General features: G+C 33.5%; 3 protein-coding genes and 1 non-coding gene across 5 annotated transcripts; 2 read left to right on the top strand and 2 right to left on the bottom strand.

The window, feature by feature from the left end:
• Positions 1-1,102: 1,102 nt before the first annotated feature.
• On the top strand, positions 1,103-1,183 carry TRNAL-AAG. Its single transcript has one exon. It is a non-coding gene; the product is annotated as a tRNA-Leu (tRNA).
• Positions 1,184-2,570: 1,387 nt separating this feature from the next.
• LOC107013454 (small heat shock protein, chloroplastic) lies at positions 2,571-3,163 on the top strand. Its single transcript, XM_027915178.1, has one exon. The coding sequence runs from the start codon at positions 2,636-2,638 to the stop codon at positions 3,056-3,058; it is 423 nt and encodes a 140-aa protein (XP_027770979.1). The 5' UTR covers positions 2,571-2,635; the 3' UTR covers positions 3,059-3,163.
• A 93-nt stretch (positions 3,164-3,256) lies between these two features.
• Positions 3,257-9,755, bottom strand: LOC107014431 (polyadenylate-binding protein-interacting protein 12-like). Its single transcript, XM_015214337.2, has 11 exons — positions 9,597-9,755; positions 8,833-9,466; positions 8,289-8,399; positions 8,140-8,184; positions 7,960-8,032; positions 7,753-7,865; positions 7,576-7,635; positions 7,432-7,479; positions 7,277-7,345; positions 3,725-3,786; positions 3,257-3,632 (listed from the first exon to the last, which is right to left on the bottom strand). Exons 2-11 carry the CDS (start codon positions 9,373-9,375, stop codon positions 3,575-3,577), a joined length of 1,182 nt encoding a protein of 393 aa, XP_015069823.1. The 5' UTR covers positions 9,376-9,466; positions 9,597-9,755; the 3' UTR covers positions 3,257-3,574.
• A 2,723-nt stretch (positions 9,756-12,478) lies between these two features.
• On the bottom strand, positions 12,479-21,263 carry LOC107014430 (polyadenylate-binding protein-interacting protein 11). Of its 2 annotated transcripts, none has more exons than XM_015214335.2 (11): positions 21,073-21,263; positions 20,352-20,962; positions 19,938-20,051; positions 19,801-19,845; positions 19,612-19,684; positions 19,405-19,517; positions 19,122-19,181; positions 18,986-19,033; positions 18,833-18,901; positions 12,932-12,993; positions 12,479-12,842 (listed from the first exon to the last, which is right to left on the bottom strand). In XM_015214335.2, exons 2-11 carry the CDS (start codon positions 20,865-20,867, stop codon positions 12,782-12,784), a joined length of 1,161 nt encoding a protein of 386 aa, XP_015069821.1. In that variant the 5' UTR covers positions 20,868-20,962; positions 21,073-21,263; the 3' UTR covers positions 12,479-12,781. The 2 variants fall into 2 exon arrangements, with proteins under 2 accessions (XP_015069821.1, XP_015069822.1); XM_015214336.2 differs by having other exon boundaries at positions 19,938-20,048; positions 21,073-21,259.
• Positions 21,264-22,063: the final 800 nt, after the last annotated feature.

Here is a 22,063-nt window from a genome sequence, read left to right as displayed (position 1 = left end):
TTTTGAGCTAGCTGGCTAGTCTTTAGGACTCTGGCCTTCTGGCTGAACAATATCTCACTTGACTTGATAGACACAAAATTATACCCCGCAATAGCTACTACTTTTATTGAAAAAGAATAAAAATTCTACTCCATTCTATTTAACCCTCCTCTTCTAATTTTTATTTTACCCGAGGGGTGGGGGTGAGAGGAAGTGACGGATTTTATAAAAGAAATATTATTATTTTTTGAATAATAATTTTATAAGTTTTAATTTTAACAAGTACTAATAAAATAAAGTTTACACACATCATAATGAGAGTGATATAAAAGAGAGAAATATGTTTCTCAAACTAAAAAGTAATACTTTAGGTATGAAAACTCACCCTCTCAATAGTGTAGGTATGAAACTCCAAAAAAAAAATATAGTTTAAATGTGTTTTTAATACTTATCTCTTTGAAAGAATTGAAACCATTTTCCTCCATTATACTAATGTCACTTCGTCAGGGAAAAAAATATTGACGAAATCATGTACTCCTTGAGATATTGGAACCAGTAACTTATAATATTCGATCAAATCGGATTATAGACGACGATAAATTCACTCATGTAGCATACAACATCAAAGAAATTGAATATTTCATCAAGCATGCAAGCAACCAAACACTTTCAAAAGCGTTTTGTGTGAATAGAGGATATACTTGGAGACGATATAAGCTAGTTCGTACTCCCCCAGCTCCACTATTTGGTCATGTGATAGAGATATTCGACTATAATTTCTAAACGTAATGTGTGATTCTTCAAATATAAAAAATGCAGTTTATATTATTTATTTTAAAAACTTGGGTTAGGGGATTAAAAAGTGGAAATGTATCCTCGTGACCTTATCAATAAGGTAAAAATGTAGATAATCACCTTGAGCTAACTAAAATTACAAAACAGTTTATATAAGTATTAATTTTGTAAGATTTATTTTTCATTGTAAACTAATCTATTACTAAACATGTTCAAGATGCGGGTAACATTTTACATTGATTACGAAACACAGTAAGAAATCTATCTTGAAAAAAAAAAGGGTGTGTTTTTTAGAAATAATTAACTTGTATAATAATATTGGACATATGTTGAGATGGCCGAGTTGGTCTAAGGCGCCAGATTAAGGTTCTGGTCCGAAAGGGCGTGGGTTCAAATCCCACTCTCAACAAAATAAATAATTTTTTTAAATAGGGGCCATATTTTTGTTGTTTACCTTGAAGGTTCCACACTTTCAGTTGAACTTGTTTTTGAAACAAAACGGGACATTAACAGATTCACTTTTTAAAATAAGAAAACTTAGCAACATTTTTATTTTTGAGGAAAATGTTAGGTACTTCACGTCATCAAATAGACATTAACAATATTCTTTCAATTTTTTACTTTATTTAAATAAAAAGAGTTTTACATAACAAATATTCTTTAGCTATAATTTTTTTCAACATACTTAGGAAGGATAAATTAATAAAAATAAATTTTATTTTAAAGAAAATTTATTAAGAAATATGTCCAAAACTCTAAATATTGCTTTAAAATGGAAGAGTATTCGATAAAGTCGGGGTAAGAGAAACATAATTTCGAAGTCGACCATTAACGTATCTTAGAAATGGTTAATTGGCTAAGTCCTAGAATGTTTTCACATTTTTTTATTTTTAAAAAAAATATAAATGCCCTTTTATTTGGATTCAGTTAACATTTATGCCCTCTAATTTTTTTTTTATACTTTATAAATAGATACTCAAAATTTGTATAAAATAAAATAAGTAGACATGCATGTCTTACGTGGCACAAGACCTAAAATTATTATGTTGGATGTCACGTTGGACGAATGTGTCTATTTGTTCATTTTTATAAAAAATTTAATCGTAGGATGTCAAATTAAAAAAACACGTTTATGTGTTACAAGAAAAAGAAATCTTGCTTTGGTTTTTAAATTCTATAACACCTTAACAAAAATGGGATAATGCACAAGTACTCCTCAACCTATGTCCGAAATTTCAGAGATATACTTATACTATACTAAGGTTCTATTACCCACTTGAACTTATTTTATTAATAATTTTCTACCCCTTTTCGGCGTATGTGACATTATCTTGTGGGCCCAACGCTGATTGATTTTTTTTTTTAAATTAGTGTCACGTAAGTCAAAAAGAGTAGAAAATTATTTATAAAGTAAATTTAGGGATACTAAAACCTTAGTATAGTATAAGCGTTTCTCTGATATTTCGGACATAAGTTGAAGGGTTAACTCTAGAGAAAATAAGGGGCGAAAACATAAAAATGGTGAAATAGAGGCCCCATTTTTCTAAAATTATAGAAATATACGATCTTTCGAGAAAGCAGAAGAAAGCTGGGGAGATTGATGGAGTTTAGCCTTTAGCAATCACTTCACAGTTTTATCTAAAACTTTCACGATTCCTCCACACTATTCTCATTTTTTCTTATAAATACCTCCTTCTATAAGCCACTAAAATCATTCACAAACAAGAAGATTTCCACTTTCTGTGATTACGGGTAAGTCCTTCCTCTGTTTTTTTACTAGTAGTTGCAGCATTTAATAAATTTGTTCAATTCGTTTAGTAACGATAATTGTTTCATGTGATGGACAGGATTGTTAGATCCCATGTCACCGATGAGAACAATGCGGCAGATGATAGACACTATGGACAGATTATTCGAAGATACAATGACATTTCCAAGAAGAAACAAAGCATCAGGAACAGGGGAAATACGCACTCCATGGGACATTCATGATGATGAAAACGAAATCAAGATGCGTTTCGACATGCCGGGACTGTCCAAGGAAGACGTAAAAGTATCAGTAGAAAATGACATGCTTGTCATTAAAGGGGAACACAAAAAGGAAGAAGGCGGAAAAGATGAACACTCATGGGGTAGGAATTATAGCTCTTACGACACTCGTTTAAGTCTCCCAGATAATGTTGTGAAGGATAAAATCAAAGCGGAACTGAAGAATGGAGTTCTTTTCATCTCGATTCCAAAGACTAAAGTTGAGAAAAAGGTGATTGATGTCCAAATCAACTAACATTAAGAATTGCCATGCTTTTGTTGTTCCAGGTTCATTTTTAACCTTGTGTAAAATGTAATGTTCGCATATAAATATAAAAAGAAAGTAGTGCATCTTTAACAAGGGGCTGCTGTGAGACTTGTTTTCTGGCAAATTACAATTTACAACCATCAAGACAAGAAAGAAATTAATAGACTGAATAGTAATCCAGCCATATAGAACAAAGGAAGAGAATACACTCCTTTTTTTAAGTTTGAAGTTGGAACTTGCTCAGAAGTCACCATTAGCAGTATTAGTACTCGAGGCATTGCCTATAGAGACATAAATAGCTAGCAATACCATACCAAACTTAAATTACATCAACATAAGCAAACTCACAAACCAGCGAACAGTACAAGAGTATCAAGAAGGTGAGAGATGCCGAGTTGAGTAACGCTAATAAACCAAAAGACAAACGCCATGAGGTACACGATGGTATCTGTATCTACGTATATATTTAAATATAAGATCAGATGGTGAATGCAAAGTGATATATTACTGCACCACCGAGCGGGGAGTGCGCGGCCGGACAGGAGTCTTCGATGGGCTTACTCTGCAGAATAGAAGAAGTCTCAAGATTAATGGAAATGTCAGTAAGATAGAGAACAAGTATCAGCAAGAAGACTACTGGAATCAGAGAGCGACCTTATAGGGAGTGATCCCAGGATTGCACCACTGCAGTTCAGTGCAGCAATGGCACTCTCGGCCTGCAACAATCGGGAAAATTCATCATGAAACTACACTAAGAAAAAGGGAACAAACATAATAAGCGATACAACGGAGTGATTCAAAATTTTCTACTTAGAAACACATCTGCCGTCCAGGTTTTAGGTATCAATTATTGACATCATAACATGCCAGACCAATGCAAACTAATCTCGAGTAAGAAGCAGATTGAGATAAACTCACATCATGTCTGTTCCCTTAATGTAAGCAAAGTGCCTAGGAATAGATCTTCCCAAGACAACAAGGAACAACCAAGAATGAGGTCATTAACACCAACAAAGTTTGTCATGGCCACAAGAAAGAAGTAACCTAGAAACAAATTGCACCTAAGCTAATCACAAGGAGAAAGTGAACTGAAGTTTGGGATTCTCCTATCCAAAAATAGGAAGTGTGACACCAGAGAAATCTCCTACTCCCTCCGTTCCAACTTATGTACCATAATTGAATCGACACGATTTAAGAAACAAATTGTCTTAAATATGTTATAGCCTTTGTGTGGCTGTAAAACTTTGAAACTTAGGGATCTATACATACTGTAACATTTGTGGTAATCAAAGCTTCTCATGAAGTGTAAAATAGAAAATGTGAAGTTAATAATTTTCAAATTTTGGAGTGTCATCATTTTCAAAACCAACTAAAAAGGGAAGTGAGTCACATCACTGGAATGAGGGAGAGGGGGGACGTATTTGACTTAAAAGACTGGCACAAATATGAATTCCATGTGCGTTAAAGCAACAGAAAACAGCTTTGCAATGCAACAACGAGAACTGGATGCAGATTACACCTGCAACCTAGATATTGTGGTAAAGAAGTTCAAAGCGAGAACCTCCACCAAAGAAACTAATAGAACCTCTTTTATAGTCCCCTATATCCACTCTCAACGAATGCCGCGAATGACGAAATAGCATTGCTAAATGAAAACAACTGAGGAACAGAAAAATTATCAGATATGTCTATTGAAGATCTTTGTCAAGGAAAGCAAACTTCACGACATCTCTCAGGTTCTAAAGTAATACTCTACTCCCTCCCAGTCCCAATTTATATGGCACCTTTCGGATTTCAAAAGTTAATTGAGTTTTTCTTTTATCAGGAATATTTTCATATGCATTACAAATATATTGAATTGTCTATTTCAGTTAAAGATTATTCTAAAGATTTCATGACTAAATTCAGGGTCAAAATTTGGAAGTTTTGACTCTCGAAATCCAAACGGTACCTCATGGTAAAGCTGATCTACTTATTACAATAGTATCTCTCAGAGGAGTACCAAGCGTAAAGCACTTGCTTTCCAACTTAAGTGATCAAAAATACAGAATACACATGGTAAAGGTTGCAATGGCTCCCCATCAGAGCAACAGTTCTAAATGTGTATTATATCCATGATCCCCACGCAAAGCAACAGCTCAGAAACTCATCATTTAGAGATGCAAAACTTCCCAAGATGGGCAGCAACAAGGACACCGACATTGCAATTTTATTTACCCTGCATTACTGTGAATTCCAAATAATCTACTGGCATGTACTTATTAGCTACCAAATATAACACAAGCCTACCGAACTAATTAAAAGAACAATACAGGCCACTTATTTTTCCTGCTGCCGAGGAAACATTATATAAGTGATTAATATTGTTTAGTGTCGTTGGATTTCTTCTATAAGTAGTCCAGTTTCAATTTTTAGAACAAGTATCCAGTTTATCCAAATTTGATTATTCTGAAACCTTCTATATGTTTCCCTTGATAACAAATAAATAGAAAGACACAGTGTTGTGAATGGCAAGCGCCTCATCGCCAAAGGCGAGAGGCGAGGCGAGGCGAGCCCTTCTCGCCATTCCACACTGAGGCGAGGCAACCCATGGCGAGGTATGGCGAGCTAATGGCGACAAAAATGGCGCCGCCTTTTTGATTTAAATTTTTTAAAAAGATTTGACTTAACAATATTAATCAAAATTAGGGTTTTTTTTGTTTATTTTCAAAATTTGCTGCTGCCCGACTCCTCTTCCCCTCGCAATCTCTTCGCCCCGACTCCTCTTCCCTTCGCGATCTCTTCTATTGTCAAAATTTGCCGGTCGCATCTCTTCTCCTGTTCTCCATCATCTGAGTTGTTGCTGCACTGAGGACCTGAGGTATACCTCTTTTTTTCTTTCTTCTTTTGATCTTTTCAGTTCTTCTTGAGTTCTTTTCTTCAAGAGTCGGATAGTTTTGAAGAAGAATAGACATTTAAAGTTTTAGTATTGTATTTTGAATTATTTGGTCTTTAAAGTTTTACTACTATTGGTTTTTGAATTGAATATTTGCTAATATGTGTTATTACTATTAAGATTTTGGATATTTATATATGCAATTAAATATTTTTAATCTTTGGTATTAATTGGGGCCTTAATTCAAAAAGGCAAGCGCCTCGCCGCTCGCCTCGCCGCGTGGCGAGGCAGGCCCTTGTCGCCTTTTGTTGCCGCTCGCCGTCCAAAACACTGGAAAGACATAAAGACCCCATACTGATCCTTGTTATGGAAATAAGGAGTGCTTTTCTCACAGAATAGCTGTGCAGAATTAATCTGGGATGTATATGGGGTCTTCTTGTCGGTGAGTGTTTTTTGTCCTAGCAAAGACAAAAAACACAGATGGGAAGAAATCACCTAGTTTTTTTGTCTCTGCTGGGATACGAACCTTCGAGACCTCACAGTTCTAAACCCACTTCCTTAACCACTATGCCACATCCATGGATGCTATACTTTGTAACTAATAGCTATACGGATTTTTTATTGGGACTGGTTTTTGTGCGACTAACATGAGGAACCCTCTCCTTCCAGCAATAACTCAATCTACACAGCTAAATACCTCCAACTTAATACTAAACAACAATTGGGTACCATATCCTATAGTTGTCGTCCACTCTACTACTCTAACAACGAAACAAGCATCCAATAGGCAATAACAGGCACGAACATTAGCTACACTGAGAAATAAACACAAGACATAATATCGACATCTAGAACGGATCTGCAAATGAGAGACCTTTCTCACAAGTAAGGTTTACTACCCGACAAAAAGTAACGATCACATGGCTCATGTTATCTAGTTAAAAAGATTTGGATTAGTTTCTGGTGACAAAGATATCAACGTAAGCTTAGAAGTTAGACAGGCACACCAGTAAACAAGGGAAAAAATTTTGAACCGAAATTCAGTGTATGTCAGCAATATCTAAAATTCACATGAGTGGGAAACTATTACCAAGAACTTACTTCACCTACATAAAATACAAAAAGGGATAAAACAGATCTCTTTATACTTTGAATTTGTAGAAGACCCAAACAAGTAAGAACATCATAATGATGTTAAATAACAAGCATGGATGGTGAAATAAAGCACTATGATTGGAGGTTCTAGTAGTTCTTAAGAGTAGAAAGAAACCAAAGTCCACAGCAGTATGATAAATCAGACAACAAAACCAAGAAAAGCTCACGGAAGTTACCATAACAAACTCAACAAAACCTATGCGAGTAGAATGATGATAGTCACCAAGCAACCTCAAGCGCTTAACCTGGATTAAAGAATAAAACCGTATAGAGTAAGGAAGCTAAAGAAGGACAAGCACTTTCAGACAAGTCAGGTGAAAAAGCTACAAACCTCTCCACAGAAGTACTCAAAAAAGAGCTTGACATCTGCTTGAGTAACCTATTTCATACAAATGAACAACTCATAAAGCATTATCTCCATAGATACTTCTCATTTCTCAACCAAGTGAAACAGGAATTACAAACCCGAAATTACCTTTTTATCAATGTTTGTACAGTATATAGTCCTTGCACACATCTCCCTTTCATCTTCAGACTACATATCAGCGCCAAAGGTAAAGATTTCAGAATTAGCAACAGAGAGGCATCTATTCATCATCCTCAACAGCGATTTTGTGAAAGGAAAGCACAGAAAGTATACACAATTTCTCACCCTTGGAAGAAAAGTTGGATTAACTGGTGCAATTGCAGTTTTAGAGGGAAGCACTTTCACAGGGTAGTATCCTAGCATAGTTCCTGCAAGACTCAGAGCACTCCTTGCACCTTCTGCAAACCATACATGGGACAATGTCAGTGTTAGACAACAAAAACTTTAACCCAAAATGAAAATTGTCAAACAAAAGATTTTGGTTCAACTTACCTTCATCAGTAAACTCAATAAATGCAAAACGGAGTACAGAATTGGGATCTCCACAGATGCGACAGTCAACCACCTTCATCACATTAAGGTTAGTCAGATTATGGCCACAAATTGTTTCACGAACATATTAAAAAGTGTATGGTTGAATGCAGAGAAATGACTGAACGGGAAACATATTACCTGCCCGCAGGTAAGAAAGAGTGTCGCAAGTTGCTCTTCAGTCACCTACACAAAATAAGAACAATAAGTCCCACGGTAAAAGATGAAGGTGACATAACCCAATAAACAATGAACAAGTACCCGGTGCCTGAGTACCCTCTTTTTAGTACCTGATGATCAATGTCAGACACATAAACTGTCCTCCTAATAACCTCTTCACGTTGGGCCATGCTTGTCCGGACATTCATCCTTCTCCTACCAAGACCATAGCCATTTCTCTTCTGCCAGTGCATTCAACCGAATTGTTAGCCACGACTCCATGACAATGATTCATTACAAACCAGGTTACAAAAAGTGTCGGACAATAAATAAACTTGTCCGTTTAAAACAACAGGACAGAGAGAAAAATTGAACATCCTCTTTTTCTTTTAAATGAAGTAAATAGTATTACAAATGGCATCAAGAAGATGCATATGGCAAAATAGTTACTAAAGAGTGAGAATGTTAGCTCTGTTACAATATATGTTGTTGAATGATACCAACTATGAAATTTCCTACTGTTAGTAATGAATTAGATTTAACATACATAAGGCAACCAAAAGAGGAACAAACATCAAACTGGAGAACCTAACATTTGCATAAGCACCGTTATCCAGTAGCCACTAAATGAAAAACATGATAAATTAGGAAAGAGAAAAGTGCTGAGATAGATACCCTTCTGTTGAAAGTTCCATCGCCTTGTCCAGTTTGCATTGCATAACTGAAAGGATCAAACCCAAATTGTTCTCCACCAGGAGAGATTGGCACTACTGCGTAGTTGGTGGAGAGTGAGGGAGGCACAAACTCTTCAGCCATGGGGTTCAATTTGGAAAGCATTTCCTCCAAATCCTTCATCTCTCTGTTAAACCCTTCCCCACCATGAACCTCATCACCCACACCTCCATTTCTACTCAAATCAACACCGTTCATTATCTGATGCTGATGTTGAAAATTATGGTGACCCATCACTCCATTACCGTTGATGCTATGCTTCTGCTGTTGAAAAACACCCATTTGCGCCTTATGCTGCACACTCGTTTTCTGGGGTTGCTGCTGTTGTAGATGATTAACAGACATCATCATCTGAATATTCTGATCATTAGGTATCGTTGACCGTGTCTCACCGTTCTGATTCGACTGATGATCAACGGCACCGGAATCATGCTTTACAACACTATCATCCGTCCGATTCAACGAACCATTCTCATCCACGGCCATGATTGTTCCTTCAGCAACAACTATGTCTCACAGTACCCAAGACTGCTCCTTTTTCTCCTTCTTCTTTAACCCTTTTTCCCAATTTCGGGTTCTGTCAAAAAGCAAACCAAAACAAACAAAAAAAAGATCGGTTCTGTCATTTCCCAATTTATCAATCTGTAGTTTTAATATCACAGTTTCCACAATAAGCCAAAAAAAAAAAAGGAAACCGATAATTGTACCTGCTGGTCTAAGCGGTGGACTCCATTAATCAAAGAAGAAAACCCAAACTCAAAGATGGTGAGCTGGGAAAATGGAAATAGAACAAAATTTTCTTTATCTTTGTAGTGATGACGCGAGAGAGATGAATTTAGCTCATAGAGAAAACAGACGAGCTTCTTCGGATGGTCCGTTTCGCCACGCCTGTGTTTATTTATTTATTTATTTTGACTTTATTACAGTAGATAAGGACAAACATAATACTTCAATCTTTTTTTTTTTTATCTTAATGTTGTAATTCCTAAAAAAAATTTAGATCTTTGTGTTTTAATAATGTTAAAAATGTTACAAACTTATAGTACGTTTTGTATAAATTTTAAATATTTAAATTTTTGTTTGAGATATTAAATTAATATAATTTAATTTAATTTTTAAATTTAGTTAAATTAAATTTAAAAAAAATAATATAATAATTAAAAAAGAATGTATATTGAAACTAAGATGTTACTCATATTAAATAAAAAGAACATATGAATTAAAACAGAAAAAGTATGAACGGACCAACCTTGTTCACACTATTCATAACTCACACTCTATTCACCTCAATTTATGTTATTATTGACTTAATATCAAAAAAAGGAATACACTGGTAAAATTATTGATCTAAAAAATATATTACATATTTTTGTAACTGCAGATTATCGTTAACATTGAAAGAGAATTTAAATTAATTTAAATTTATGAAAAGGTGACATCTCAGTAATTCGATCCTTTTTTCAGGGTTACAAATAATATATTATTTGTCCTCATTTTTAAAGTCGTATTCAATGATAAAATATAAAATATACATACTTTTAACAAAAAAATAAAAATAAATATGTATGTGTAATTTGCAGGTTTTTCCATACATACATAAACGAGGTATAACACATTCGTTATTAATTTATTCTTACGTAACAACGTGAGTTTTCCATTTACATCTAAAAAGCAATTGGAACAAAAAATTCTAAAATATCTATAGCATAAATTTACGATAATAATTTTTTTATGGTACATGTCACAATTGCTAAAATAATTTGAATTATAGAGAGAATATTTTTCACATTAATTCCCTTTAACTTTAGAGATTGAGATATATATAGCTTTTTCTGGAATAAGTTTTCCATTTAACTAATTGCACAGTTAGGAAAATTTACTATCTAAAAATAGTTTTCTGAAAACATATTGCCTACTAGTTTTAGATTTTGGCATTTCCATATAAATGTTTGTGTATTTGCATATTTAACTACCAGATACAAAATTTGTTTTAGTTTATGTTAATGGATAGAATTACTAGAGTCAACTAAATTTTTAAATATTCTTTGTTATTAATTATTTTTCTAATATTTTTTAAATACTTTTCAAAAAAATATCTTAAGCACATATGATATTTTGAGAGTTAATTAATTTTTAAATATGTGTTTAAATATTTTAAATTATTAATTAGTTTATATATATATATATTTATATATATATTCGAAAGTTAATCAAAATTTTAATATATTTCAAGTGGTTAATTATTGTGATTCATAGTATCTTTAACGTGATTTTCAAATAATATATGTTACTCTTTCAGTCTCAATTTTACTATATAATGGAGGCATACGTGAAATTTTGAGAGATAATCAAAAAAGATATCATGTGTTTCTTCTAGATATTTTAAGTTATTGATTATTGTGATTTACAATATTACTTTTTCATAATTTTAAATTACATAATATACTAAAATGAAAAATAAACGAAGAAATACTAAATATTATAATATATAGTAGTACTATTTTTATTTTTTTGTAATTTTTTAACACATAATATATTAAAAGAAAAACAGAAAAAAGATATACTGATGAGGAAATTTGTGGAGAAAGGCAAATCGGTCAAATGACTAAGTTCTTCAACATTCCCTCTTCTAATATAAAGTAAATAAAAGTTCCTCTCTTTGTAAATTTCGAAACTTAATCCTATGCTCCTCTTTTAGTCCCTCTTCTAATATTTCCCTCTTCTCTTAATATAAGTAATAGAAATTCTTCTCTTAGTAAATTTTGAAACTTGACCTAAGCTCCTCCTCTTCTAATATAGCAGAAATTTTGGCATTTCCATGTAAATGTTTGTGTATTTGCATATTTAAATATGCTATACTATGCATTATCGCTGTAGTGGTCGTACATGTTTACTAAAGTGAGTAATTTCGATACAAATTTTGTATTGGGGTTGACCGATGATACTCTTAGACTATTCCGCGATGAGCTGCTTGGACTAGTTCGCAAACACATTGGAGTCCCTTTCGGACAGTATTTGATTATTTTCACATTGTTTTAGATTCTCAGTTTAATGTTATGGTATTTATCTGTTGTTAGATTTATTAATATTGATTTTCGCAATGAATGGGTTCTAGGAGATAAAAATGCAGCAGACTAGAATTTATGATTTCTGCAAATATGGAAGGGAAGAGAGGGGGGAGGGGCATTTTCTTTCCAAAAGAATAAAGTAGGTCCGGAATCAGACGTTAACTAAATGACAAAAGGAATTTATGTCTTTCTTTTCTTTTTTACGAATCCATTATTTATGATAACATGTTCAAACTTTTGGTATATCGAAAATAATTTTTCTACCAGTAAAAGGTTTGTATTCCTTTCTGGATCATATTTCTCTTAGGCTAAAGTCTACGCCCAAACTATCTGGACCTTGATATCTTCATAATCAAGGAACTAATTTAAGGGTCGAGTTAGGCCAACAAAGAAGTTACTGGGCTGAATAATCATCTTGTTATGTGGAACAACGTATTAACCATTAGACAAGGAGGAGGAGATGAACAGTGTAAACTCAGACACCAGGCCACCAAAACGCCATTTTTTAATGTACAGCAAAACACAAGAACACAAACCAATGTGATAGCCGAATATTAAGGAACTCATTGGATCAATGTAACAGTTAGAACATCAGTCAGTAATGGTACTCGAGGCATTGCCTAGAGGAGCATAAATATACCAAACTTAAACTACATCAACATAACAACTCATAAACCAGCCAACAGTGCAAGCTTAAGAACAAGTATCCTGTGGCTTGAGTAATGCAAATAAACTAAAAGACAAATGCCACGAGGTACTCGATGGTATCTGTATCTACGTATATATTTAGATTTAAGATCAGATGACGAATGCAGAGTGATATTTCACTGCACAGGCGAGCGAGAAGGAGCACGTGGTCGAACAGGAGTCTTTGATGGGCTCACCCTGTAGTATGGAAATAGTTAAAGATTAAAGGAAATGTCCGTAAAATAGAAGAAGCATCAACATGAAGTCTACTGTAATCAGAGAGAAACCTTATAGGAAGAGATCCCAGGATTGCACCACTGCAGTTCAGTGCAGCAATGGCACTCTCAGCCTGCAACAATCAGAAAATTCATCATGAAACTATACTAAACAAGCAATAGCTTTTCAATGCCACGTGCTAAATTTCCTTTGAGGGAAAGGGTAAACAAACAAAATAAGCAGTACAATGAAGGAATTTAAATTTTTGTACTTCAAATTTCATCAAATATGACATTACATCATGAATCCACTGATTCTTGGTAACGATCCAATGGCATAATAACATGGAAGACTAGTGCAAACTAATCTCAAGTAAGAAGCAAAGTGAGATAAATCCACCATGTATGTTCCATTAAATCAAGGCAACAGAGCCTAGAAATAAGTCTTCCAAAGACGAGAAAGAATAGCTCAAGACAAAGATTAAGTATAACATCGACAAAGTTTGTCATTGCCACAGCTAAATTTGTCCACTCTGAAACAAATTGCACTTACAGCTAATCCAAGGAGGAGGTGAACAGAAGCGTGTCATTCTTCTATCCAAAAACAGAAAGCGTGACACTAAAGAAATCTCCTGTTTGACTTAAAGCACCTCAAAATATAAATTCCGGAGGTGTTAAACAACAGAAGACAGCTTTGCAATGCATCAAGGAGAACTAGATGCAGATTGCAACCGCAACCAAGAGATAGTGTAGTGAGGAAGTTCAATTCTAGAACCTCCACACCGAAGAGACTAATAGAAGCTTTATATGGTTCCCTATATCCATTCTCAATTAATACGGTGGATGAGGAGATAGCATGCAGGTCAAGAGCAACTTTGGAACAGAAAAACAATCATATATCTTGATGCATGTATGTTAGAGATACTTTGTCATGGGAACCAGATATCACGGCATTTCAGGTACTAAAGTAATAGTATTTTCTCCTGTGTGAAGATTGTTTGGACGGTAAAGCTGATCTACTTAAAACAATAGTATCTCACAGAGTAGTACCAAGTCAAGAGCACTTCTTTTCCAGTCCCATTTAAATGATAAAGAAGCACAGAATCCACATAATAAAGCTGTAAGGGCTCCCATCAAAGCAACTCAAAAGTTGGTCACTGAGAAATGCAGAACAGACTGAGCTGGGCAGCCGTAAAAACACCGAGATTGCTATTTTATTTACCCCATATTGCTGTGAATTGCTGATAATCTACTGGAAGAAACTCAGTAGCTGTCAAATACACCACGTGCCTGTTGAAGTAATCAAAACGACAACACAGGCAACTTCTGTTTTCCTGCTATCTAGGAACCATTTCATATATGATTAATTTTTCTTAGTGTCGTCGGGTTTCTTCTATAAGGTAAATCATTTTTATTTTTTAAAAAATGAATATCCAGTTAATCCAAATCTAGCGATTCTGAGACCTTCCATATCTATCCTGGATAACTAAAACACTGAAAGACAAAAATAGCCCATGTCAAATAGGCTTTTTCTTCGTATACCTTACTTACCTCAACCTAGCGAAGCACAACAAAAAAGGTAGTCTTCTTTTTTTGTATTCAACCAAGATAAACCCCTCCACCTGGATTCGAATCCTAATACTATTATTAAATATTAATTCAATAATAATAAAAGGGATATACCAACACAAGATCTTCTAAATCTTGAGATGGCAATTCCTATACATTACGTGTTCTATTCTAAATCACTAAGAAAAAAATGAAAATAAATTATTGTTCTCGTCAATTCTATTCTAAACACAAGAATTGTTCTGTGGTGGATAATAATGCAAAGATTATATCTCGTCAATAAATTATTGAATAATTATTATCCAGTTGATTAATGAAAAAATTATTACTGTATGGTAAGTGATTATACATACAATTTATTTACTTAAGGCATTTTATAGATACTAGTTCTCGAAACGTGCATCGCACGTTTGTCCCTTAATTGATATTAGAAAATTTTAATTTATATAGCTAAGTTCAAATTTAAGTCCTTTTATATGTAAGTTTAACATAAGAATATAACTCTGCACAAAATATAACATGAAAATCTTGTGTTAGATGTTGGAGGTTTAATATATTAAATACTTCATGAAAAATAAACATTTTATTTTATCAGAGGAATTAATATATTTTAATAACTAAACATAAGTTTTAATAATAAAAAAAGAAATTGTCTATAAAAAAAGATACGTATAAAGAAAAATATTACAAAATGTTTGGGCGGTATACCATCAAATTTATAGAAAAAATTACAATTTCAAACGAAAAAAGAAGAAGTAAATAAAGACATGACATCCATAAAAAAAGACATTACATTAAAATATATAGATAAAAATATTTTTCATACTAATTAAATTACATTTTGTTAAAAGTAGATTTATTCTAGACAAAACATGACGAAACATATCTATATATAGAAAAATTATAATCATATAATAATAATACATAAGACAAACAGAAAAGAAGGCATTAATATGTTAAGAACAAAGAAACTATATTTCTTAAACTATATATTAAAGAATATATATATATATATAAATGAATTTTTTATTTTATTTTTACTTTTGCACTTATTTTTTACCTTTCTATAACAGTTAAGTACATGAATTTTTTAAACATTTGAGATTACATATAAAAAGGAAAAAGTACAAATATATTGGTTTAAAAAGATAAATGATTATCAAACAATGACTATTCTATGGGATTTAACATGTTTACCCTCAAAATAATTAATGATAAATACAAAATGTGATTAGTTTTACTATATATATCCTAAAAATAGAAGAAATGATGAATACAAAAATACAGTAATCAACTACGAAGTTATATTTAAAAACTCAAAACGATGGAGATGTGAAAAATAAAATATTTACTTACAACTTCATATTGGAGTATATTCATCTTGTAACTATCATAATTTACATATTTCTCAACAAAAAGAAGATGAATATGAATGAAATTTTAAAGAATACAAATAAATAAAATAGTAAGAATTCTTATAATTACAAATTGGTAATGAAAATCAACTACTGTAGAATGCAGGATGATTACAAACTTGAATAAAACAAGAAATATATATAATGTGGTATGAGTGTGTTTGATAGACTCTTCATTACTCCCACTTATCTTACAAATTAAAATTGAAAGGTTATTAGACTCTTCATTATCTACATTTAATTAGTACATGAATATATGATGCATTAAGATCTTATTTGATGCATGAATTTAAATATAACTTTTACTTAATATTTAGTTAATTAAATAGATATTAATATTAATTTATTTTAGAGGTAAAATAAGGATAAAATGGTAAGTCAACTTTGAGGTTAGAAGCTTCCCACTTATAATAATATATGATTCTTATAGAGATAGTGCTAATAAATGCATTTTTGTTCCACATGTTGAGAATATAATTAAGTAAAAGTGTTCTCTCTAAGGGCTTAAGCTTTAAGATAAGATGGTCACACTTCAACATGGTATCAAAGCAGATAGAGGTAGAGGTAGAGGTAGAGGTAGAGGGATCGAATCTCACTACCACCTGTTATCAACAAAGAATTTCCACATGCTTGGCCATGAAAAAAGAACCATGCTACACGTGAAGGGGCGTTTTGTGAATATAATTGAGTAAAGAAAACTGTACTCTCTCTCTCTAACAACTTAAGCTTTAAGATCAGAGAGTCACACACTTCAACACCACATTAAATCCCACATAAAATAATAATAGATTCCTATAGAAGTTATGTCAGTAGTAGTAATGCTGAATTTAATACCTAAAATCAATCAAACATTCAATCAATTATGATTCTACACTAGAAACCAAAATTGAATTAGTTATGCAAAGATTACGTTCGTCATACAGAGTTCTATTTATTGTATACGTTATATATACTAGTTATGTGAATTTTTGTATTGTAGCTGTTTATTATGAAACTGACCAAAGGACCCCTTCTCCTTCCAGCAACTCAAACTACACAACTATATACCTCAAAGATTTACTGAACAGTTAGTGCGTACGATATCCAATATTTGTCATCCACTCTACTACTCTAACAACGAAGCATCCAATAAAAAATATGTGCTTAGCTATGACCCCGGACCCCACTTTTGAGATTACGCTGGGTATGTTGTTGTAAAATTGTACAACAACATACAATGTTGTTGTTACGTTGTATCCACAGTTTGACTGAACTGCAGATGAGGAACCTTTCCCATACCACAACATTCCAATTATAGTAAAGATCATAGGTAGGACCAGGATTTGAGTTAGAGGTGACACCTATGTCTTTCAGAAAAAAAATTGATACTTTTGTTTGGTGGGTTGCGGTCCTGGGACTGGTAATATGAGATTGAAAGAGAGAAACTGGGTTTTGAATTGGAGAAAGAGTTTCTTAGTTTCTTATCTCTATAATGGACAGAGAAGTGAGGTGGGACTTTTAAGGTAGGGATTAACTCAAAAGAAAAAAAGAAGTGGATTCTGATTCTTTTTATATCTGGAGCAATGCAAAGGACTACAAGGGGGTAAAATATACTTAGCTAGCAAAAGCATAGCAGTGAATGTATACAGTCAGCTCAAACAAATAAAGATCTGAACCATGTAAAATCCCAAAACAGTCTATGCATTGGAAGCATTTATAGAAAATAAAGATACAATGTGAAGTAGCTCGCTTTACTTGGTTGTAGCTAGAGAGCTGTCCTTACTCAGGAAAATCTAAGGAAGAGGAAAACATAAATTTGCTCAAGATGTTATTTGTGTGGGGAAGATGTTGATTCACCAACCATTTGTTTCTACATTGTAAAGTGACCAGCTAACTGTGGGATTTGCTCATCAATCTCAGGGGTACTATGTGGGAATGCCAGGAAGAACATCGGAACTCTTCTCAAGGTGGGGGGGGCTTACCACATACAAAGACAGATGGAAAATTGTTCGAAAAACTATTTGGTGGACAACGTGGAAGGGAAGGAATTCAGAGCTCTTCGAAGATAAGGTAAGTCCTATACAGATGATAAAGATATCATAATCTCCTTTTTAGTTTTTGGTGTAAATCAGAATTATTGATGATCTTGGTTCAATTTTTGAAGTTTTAGATTCCCTGTAAGAAGAACAAGGACTGCAATTATCCAACACCCATATTTTGGTTTTGTGCTGAGGATTATACTTATAAACGGGAATATGTTACCTTCTCAAAAAAAAAGAAAAAAAGAGAAGCTAACAAAAGGGGGGAACTAAAGAAGGAAAAATCAATAAAAACAATAATATGGTTTGGTACAAGAAGCCGTACAACACAGCGAAAAATCGGGTAGGTTACAGTTAGGATCGAAATAGGTCACTGAACCTAAGGACAAAGCTAAGGAGCCCCATCAATCAGTGACCCCTTCTAACATTTTTGTATTAGGGTGCCTAGTAAAATATATCTACATACTTCAAGATATATACAGGATTTTTTCCGAGGTTAACAGGCGCCTGTGACCCCCTTCCTCATAGGATAGGTCCCCCTCTGAAGATTATTACCAGAGATATTAATGCTCACGTAGCTCATGTATATTAGAATTAGTTTCTGGTGACGAAGATAGATAACAACATAAGCTTAGACTGGCACTCCAACAAGCAAGGCGATAAAAGCTTCGAATCAAATTCAGTTTATGTCGGTTTTATCTCAAATTCACACAAGTGGACAAACTACTGCCAAGAACTTAGTTCATCCACATGAAAACCAAAACGGGACAAAACTGATGTTTTTAAACTCTGAATGTAAAAGACTCAAATAAGTAATCACATCATAATAATGCTAAACTACAAACAAGGATAGTGAAAGGCCACCCATTCTGAATGGAGGTTCAATTAGTTCGTAAGAGTAGAAAAAAGCAAATGTCCAGAACAGTATGATATATCAGACAGAAAAACCAAGAAAAGCTCATGGAAATTACCATAACAAACTCGACAAAACCTATACGAGTAGTATGATGATAGTCACCAAGTAACCTCAGGCGCTTAACCTGCATTAGAGAAGAAAACCACATAGAGTAAGGTTCTTAACTAGGACAAGCACTTGCAGAGAAGTTAGGTGAGAAGCTACAAACCTCTCCACAAAAGTATTCAAAAAAGAGCTTGACATCTGCTTGAGTAACCTATTCATACACATGAACAAGTCATAAAGCAATATCTCCATAGATGCTCTTCAATTATGCAAAACAATGATTATAAACCTAAAATTACCTTTTTGTCAATGTTTGTACAGTATATAGTTCTTGCACACATCTCCCTTTCATCTTCAGACTACATATCCACGCCCAAGGTAAAAAAATCAGTATTAGCAACAGAGAGCTATCCATTCATCGCCCTTAACAGCAATTTTGCAAAAAGGAACAACATTCCTAGTGAAATCCAACAAGTGGGGTTTGGGGAGGGTAGAGTGTACGCCGACCTTTGTCTCTACCTCGTGGAGGTAGAGAGGCAGTTTTACAACTAGGAAATACCAAAAATATACACAAATTCTCACCCTTGGAAGAAATGTTGGATTAACTGGTGCAATTGCAGTTTTAGAAGGAAGCACTCTCACAGGGTAAAACCCTAGCATAGTTCCGGCAAGACTCAGAGCGGTCCTTGCACCTTCTGCAGATCATACATGGGACAATGTCACCTTTAGTTAACAAGATCTTTAAGCAGGAACGAAAAATGTCAAACCAAAGATTATGGTTCAATATACCTTCATCAGTAAATTCAATAAAGGCGAAACGGAGTACAGAATTGGGGTCTCCACATATGCGACAGTCAACCACCTTCAGCACATGAAGGATAAAAACAGATTATGGCAACATATTATTTCATAAACATTTTAAAATGCTGTAAATTATGATTTGATGCGGAAGCACGACCGAACGGGAAACATATTCACCTGCCCACAAGTAAGAAAGAGTGTAGCAAGTTGCTCTTCAGTCACCTACACAAAATAAGAACAATAAGTCCCCAAAAAAGATGAAGGTGAAATAATGAGCAAGTACCCAGTGCCCTGAATATCCCTCATTTTAGTACCTGTTGATCAATTTCAGACACATAAACTGTCCTCCTTATAACATCTTCACGTTGGGCCATGCTTGTCCGGACATTCGTCCGTCTCCTACCAAGACCATAGCCATTTCTCTTCTGCTAGTTCATTTCAACCAGAATTGTTAGCCAGGACTCCATGACAGTGATCACAAACAAGGTTATAAAAGGTAAGAGACAATAAATTTGTCTTTTATTTTAGACAACAGAAGGAAACATCAATATTCCCTAGTTTAGACCTCAATAACTGTATCCTCCTCAATATATGTTCTTGCATGATATAGAACCAATTATGAAATTTCCTAACTTAAGTTATGGATAACATTTAACATACATAAGGCAACTGAACTGTCTTCCAGTAGCTACTAAATTAAGAAAGTGAAAAAGAGCTGAGATAGATACCCTTCTGTTGAAATTTCCATCGTTGAGTCCAGCTTGCATTACAAAATTGAAAGCATCAATTCCAAATTGTTCTCCACCAGGAGAAATTGGCACAACTCCGTGGTTGGTGGAGAGTGAGGGAGGCACAAACTCTTCAGCCATGGGGTTCAATTTGGAAAGCATTTCCTCCAAATCCCTCATCTCCTTCTTAAACCCTTCTCCATCTTCATCCTCATCAACAACCCCTCCATTTCTTCTCAAATCAACACCGTTCATTTTCTGATGCTGAGTCTGAAAATCATGCTGACCCATCACTCCATTGCCGTTAATGCTTTGTTTCTGCTGCTGAAAAACACCCATTTGAGGCTTATGCTGCACACTCGTTTTCTGGGGTTGATGATCAACAGACATCTTTTGAATATTCTGATCACTGGGTATCGTTGACCGTGGCGCACCGTTCTGATCGACGGCAGCGGAATCATTCTTTACAGCACTATCGTCCGTCCGATTCAAGGAGCCATTCTCATCCACGGCCATGATTGTTCCTTCAGCAACAACTATGTATCAGACACAGTACCCAAGACTGCTCCTTTTTCTCCTCCTCCTTTAACCCTTTTTCCCAAATTCGGGTTCTGTGAAAAAGCAAAACAGAAAAAAGATCAGTCCTGTCATTCCCAATATATCCACAATATAAGCCAATAGAATTTTTTCAGGAAAATAAATTGGAAATCAACAATTGTACCTGATACTCTAAATGGTATCCATTAATCAAAGAACAAAACCCAAACTCAGAGATTGTGAGCTGGGAGCAAAAACAGGGCAAGACTTTTCCTTTTCTTTGGAGTGATTTTACTGAGTCTACAGAAAAAAGATAATACTGTGTGACAAGAGAGAGAGAAATGAAAATAGTAGAGTATTTCGATATCGACTGTGGATTTATAAGTTGTGTTTGGTTTATGTCTCTGGAAAAATAGTAATAGAGTTATACGGATATTAATAATGTAGATAATAATTATTGTAAAATTTATGTATTTATTTATGTAATTTTAATAGTAATTGTATTTTCTATATTAAAAATATTCAAACTTATATCAATTATGTGAATTAGTACTAAATTGTCAATTGAATATTATACTAATTTGGACAAAAAAAATTATTTGTTTATTAAACATCGTATAAGTCATATAATATAAATTACTTAATTTTTATCCAGCTTCCTTAAGAGATCCTTTGATAATCTCTCTGTGCCAAAATAAATATAACAACAAAAATTAACATTTATTTAATAAGAATAATTTAATAAATTACATATTATACTTATTAATTTCTGTAATGGACATGATTTGTGCTAGGAAATGAATGGGCGTATAATATGAAGTAAAGGAAGTATATGAGATAAATATAATAATTTTATGATAAAATCTTCATCAACTTTATTCCATATTTAATTCAAAAAAGTGAAAGTAATTACTTAATATAAAAAAATGTCCTATCTTATTTCATAGAATATAGCGGAATATTCCATTATTGCACTAAAAAGCCTCAAATATAAAGAACAACAAAAATAAATAAAAAATACTAATCTATTTTATTTTTATATTTTTTTCTATTTTTCTTTTGAGCATATTCTTTTTTATTTTTCCTGAAATAGTTTTTTATAAACTTAGAACATTTATAAGCTTCTATAGATACCTGTAGTTGATGACATGTTGTTTCAAATTGAGAGTAAAGAA

This window comes from Solanum pennellii, chromosome 3, assembly GCF_001406875.1.
Source record: "Solanum pennellii chromosome 3, SPENNV200".
NCBI lineage: Eukaryota > Viridiplantae > Streptophyta > Magnoliopsida > Solanales > Solanaceae > Solanum > Solanum pennellii.
This window is presented reverse-complemented; position numbering and strand designations above follow the sequence as displayed.

Bases quoted from the DNA above. Each gene is read 5' to 3' on its own strand.
- LOC107013454 (XM_027915178.1), top strand. From the start codon at position 2,636: ATGTCACCGATGAGAACAATGCGGCAGATGATAGACACTATGGACAGA.
- LOC107014431 (XM_015214337.2), bottom strand. From the start codon at position 9,375: ATGGCCGTGGATGAGAATGGTTCGTTGAATCGGACGGATGATAGTGTT. The intron at 7,346-7,431 runs GTTTGTAGCTTT...TCTTTAATCCAG, and splicing joins TTGAGTACTTCTGTGGAGAG to GTTAAGCGCTTGAGGTTGCT. The intron at 3,787-7,276 runs GTAACTTCCGTG...CGATTGTTGCAG, and splicing joins GTTTTGTTGAGTTTGTTATG to GCCGAGAGTGCCATTGCTGC.
- LOC107014430 (XM_015214335.2), bottom strand. From the start codon at position 20,867: ATGGCCGTGGATGAGAATGGCTCCTTGAATCGGACGGACGATAGTGCT. The intron at 20,052-20,351 runs GTATCTATCTCA...GAAATGAACTAG, and splicing joins ATGGAAATTTCAACAGAAGG to CAGAAGAGAAATGGCTATGG. The intron at 19,034-19,121 runs GTAATTTTAGGT...GTGTATGAATAG, and splicing joins GTACAAACATTGACAAAAAG to GTTACTCAAGCAGATGTCAA.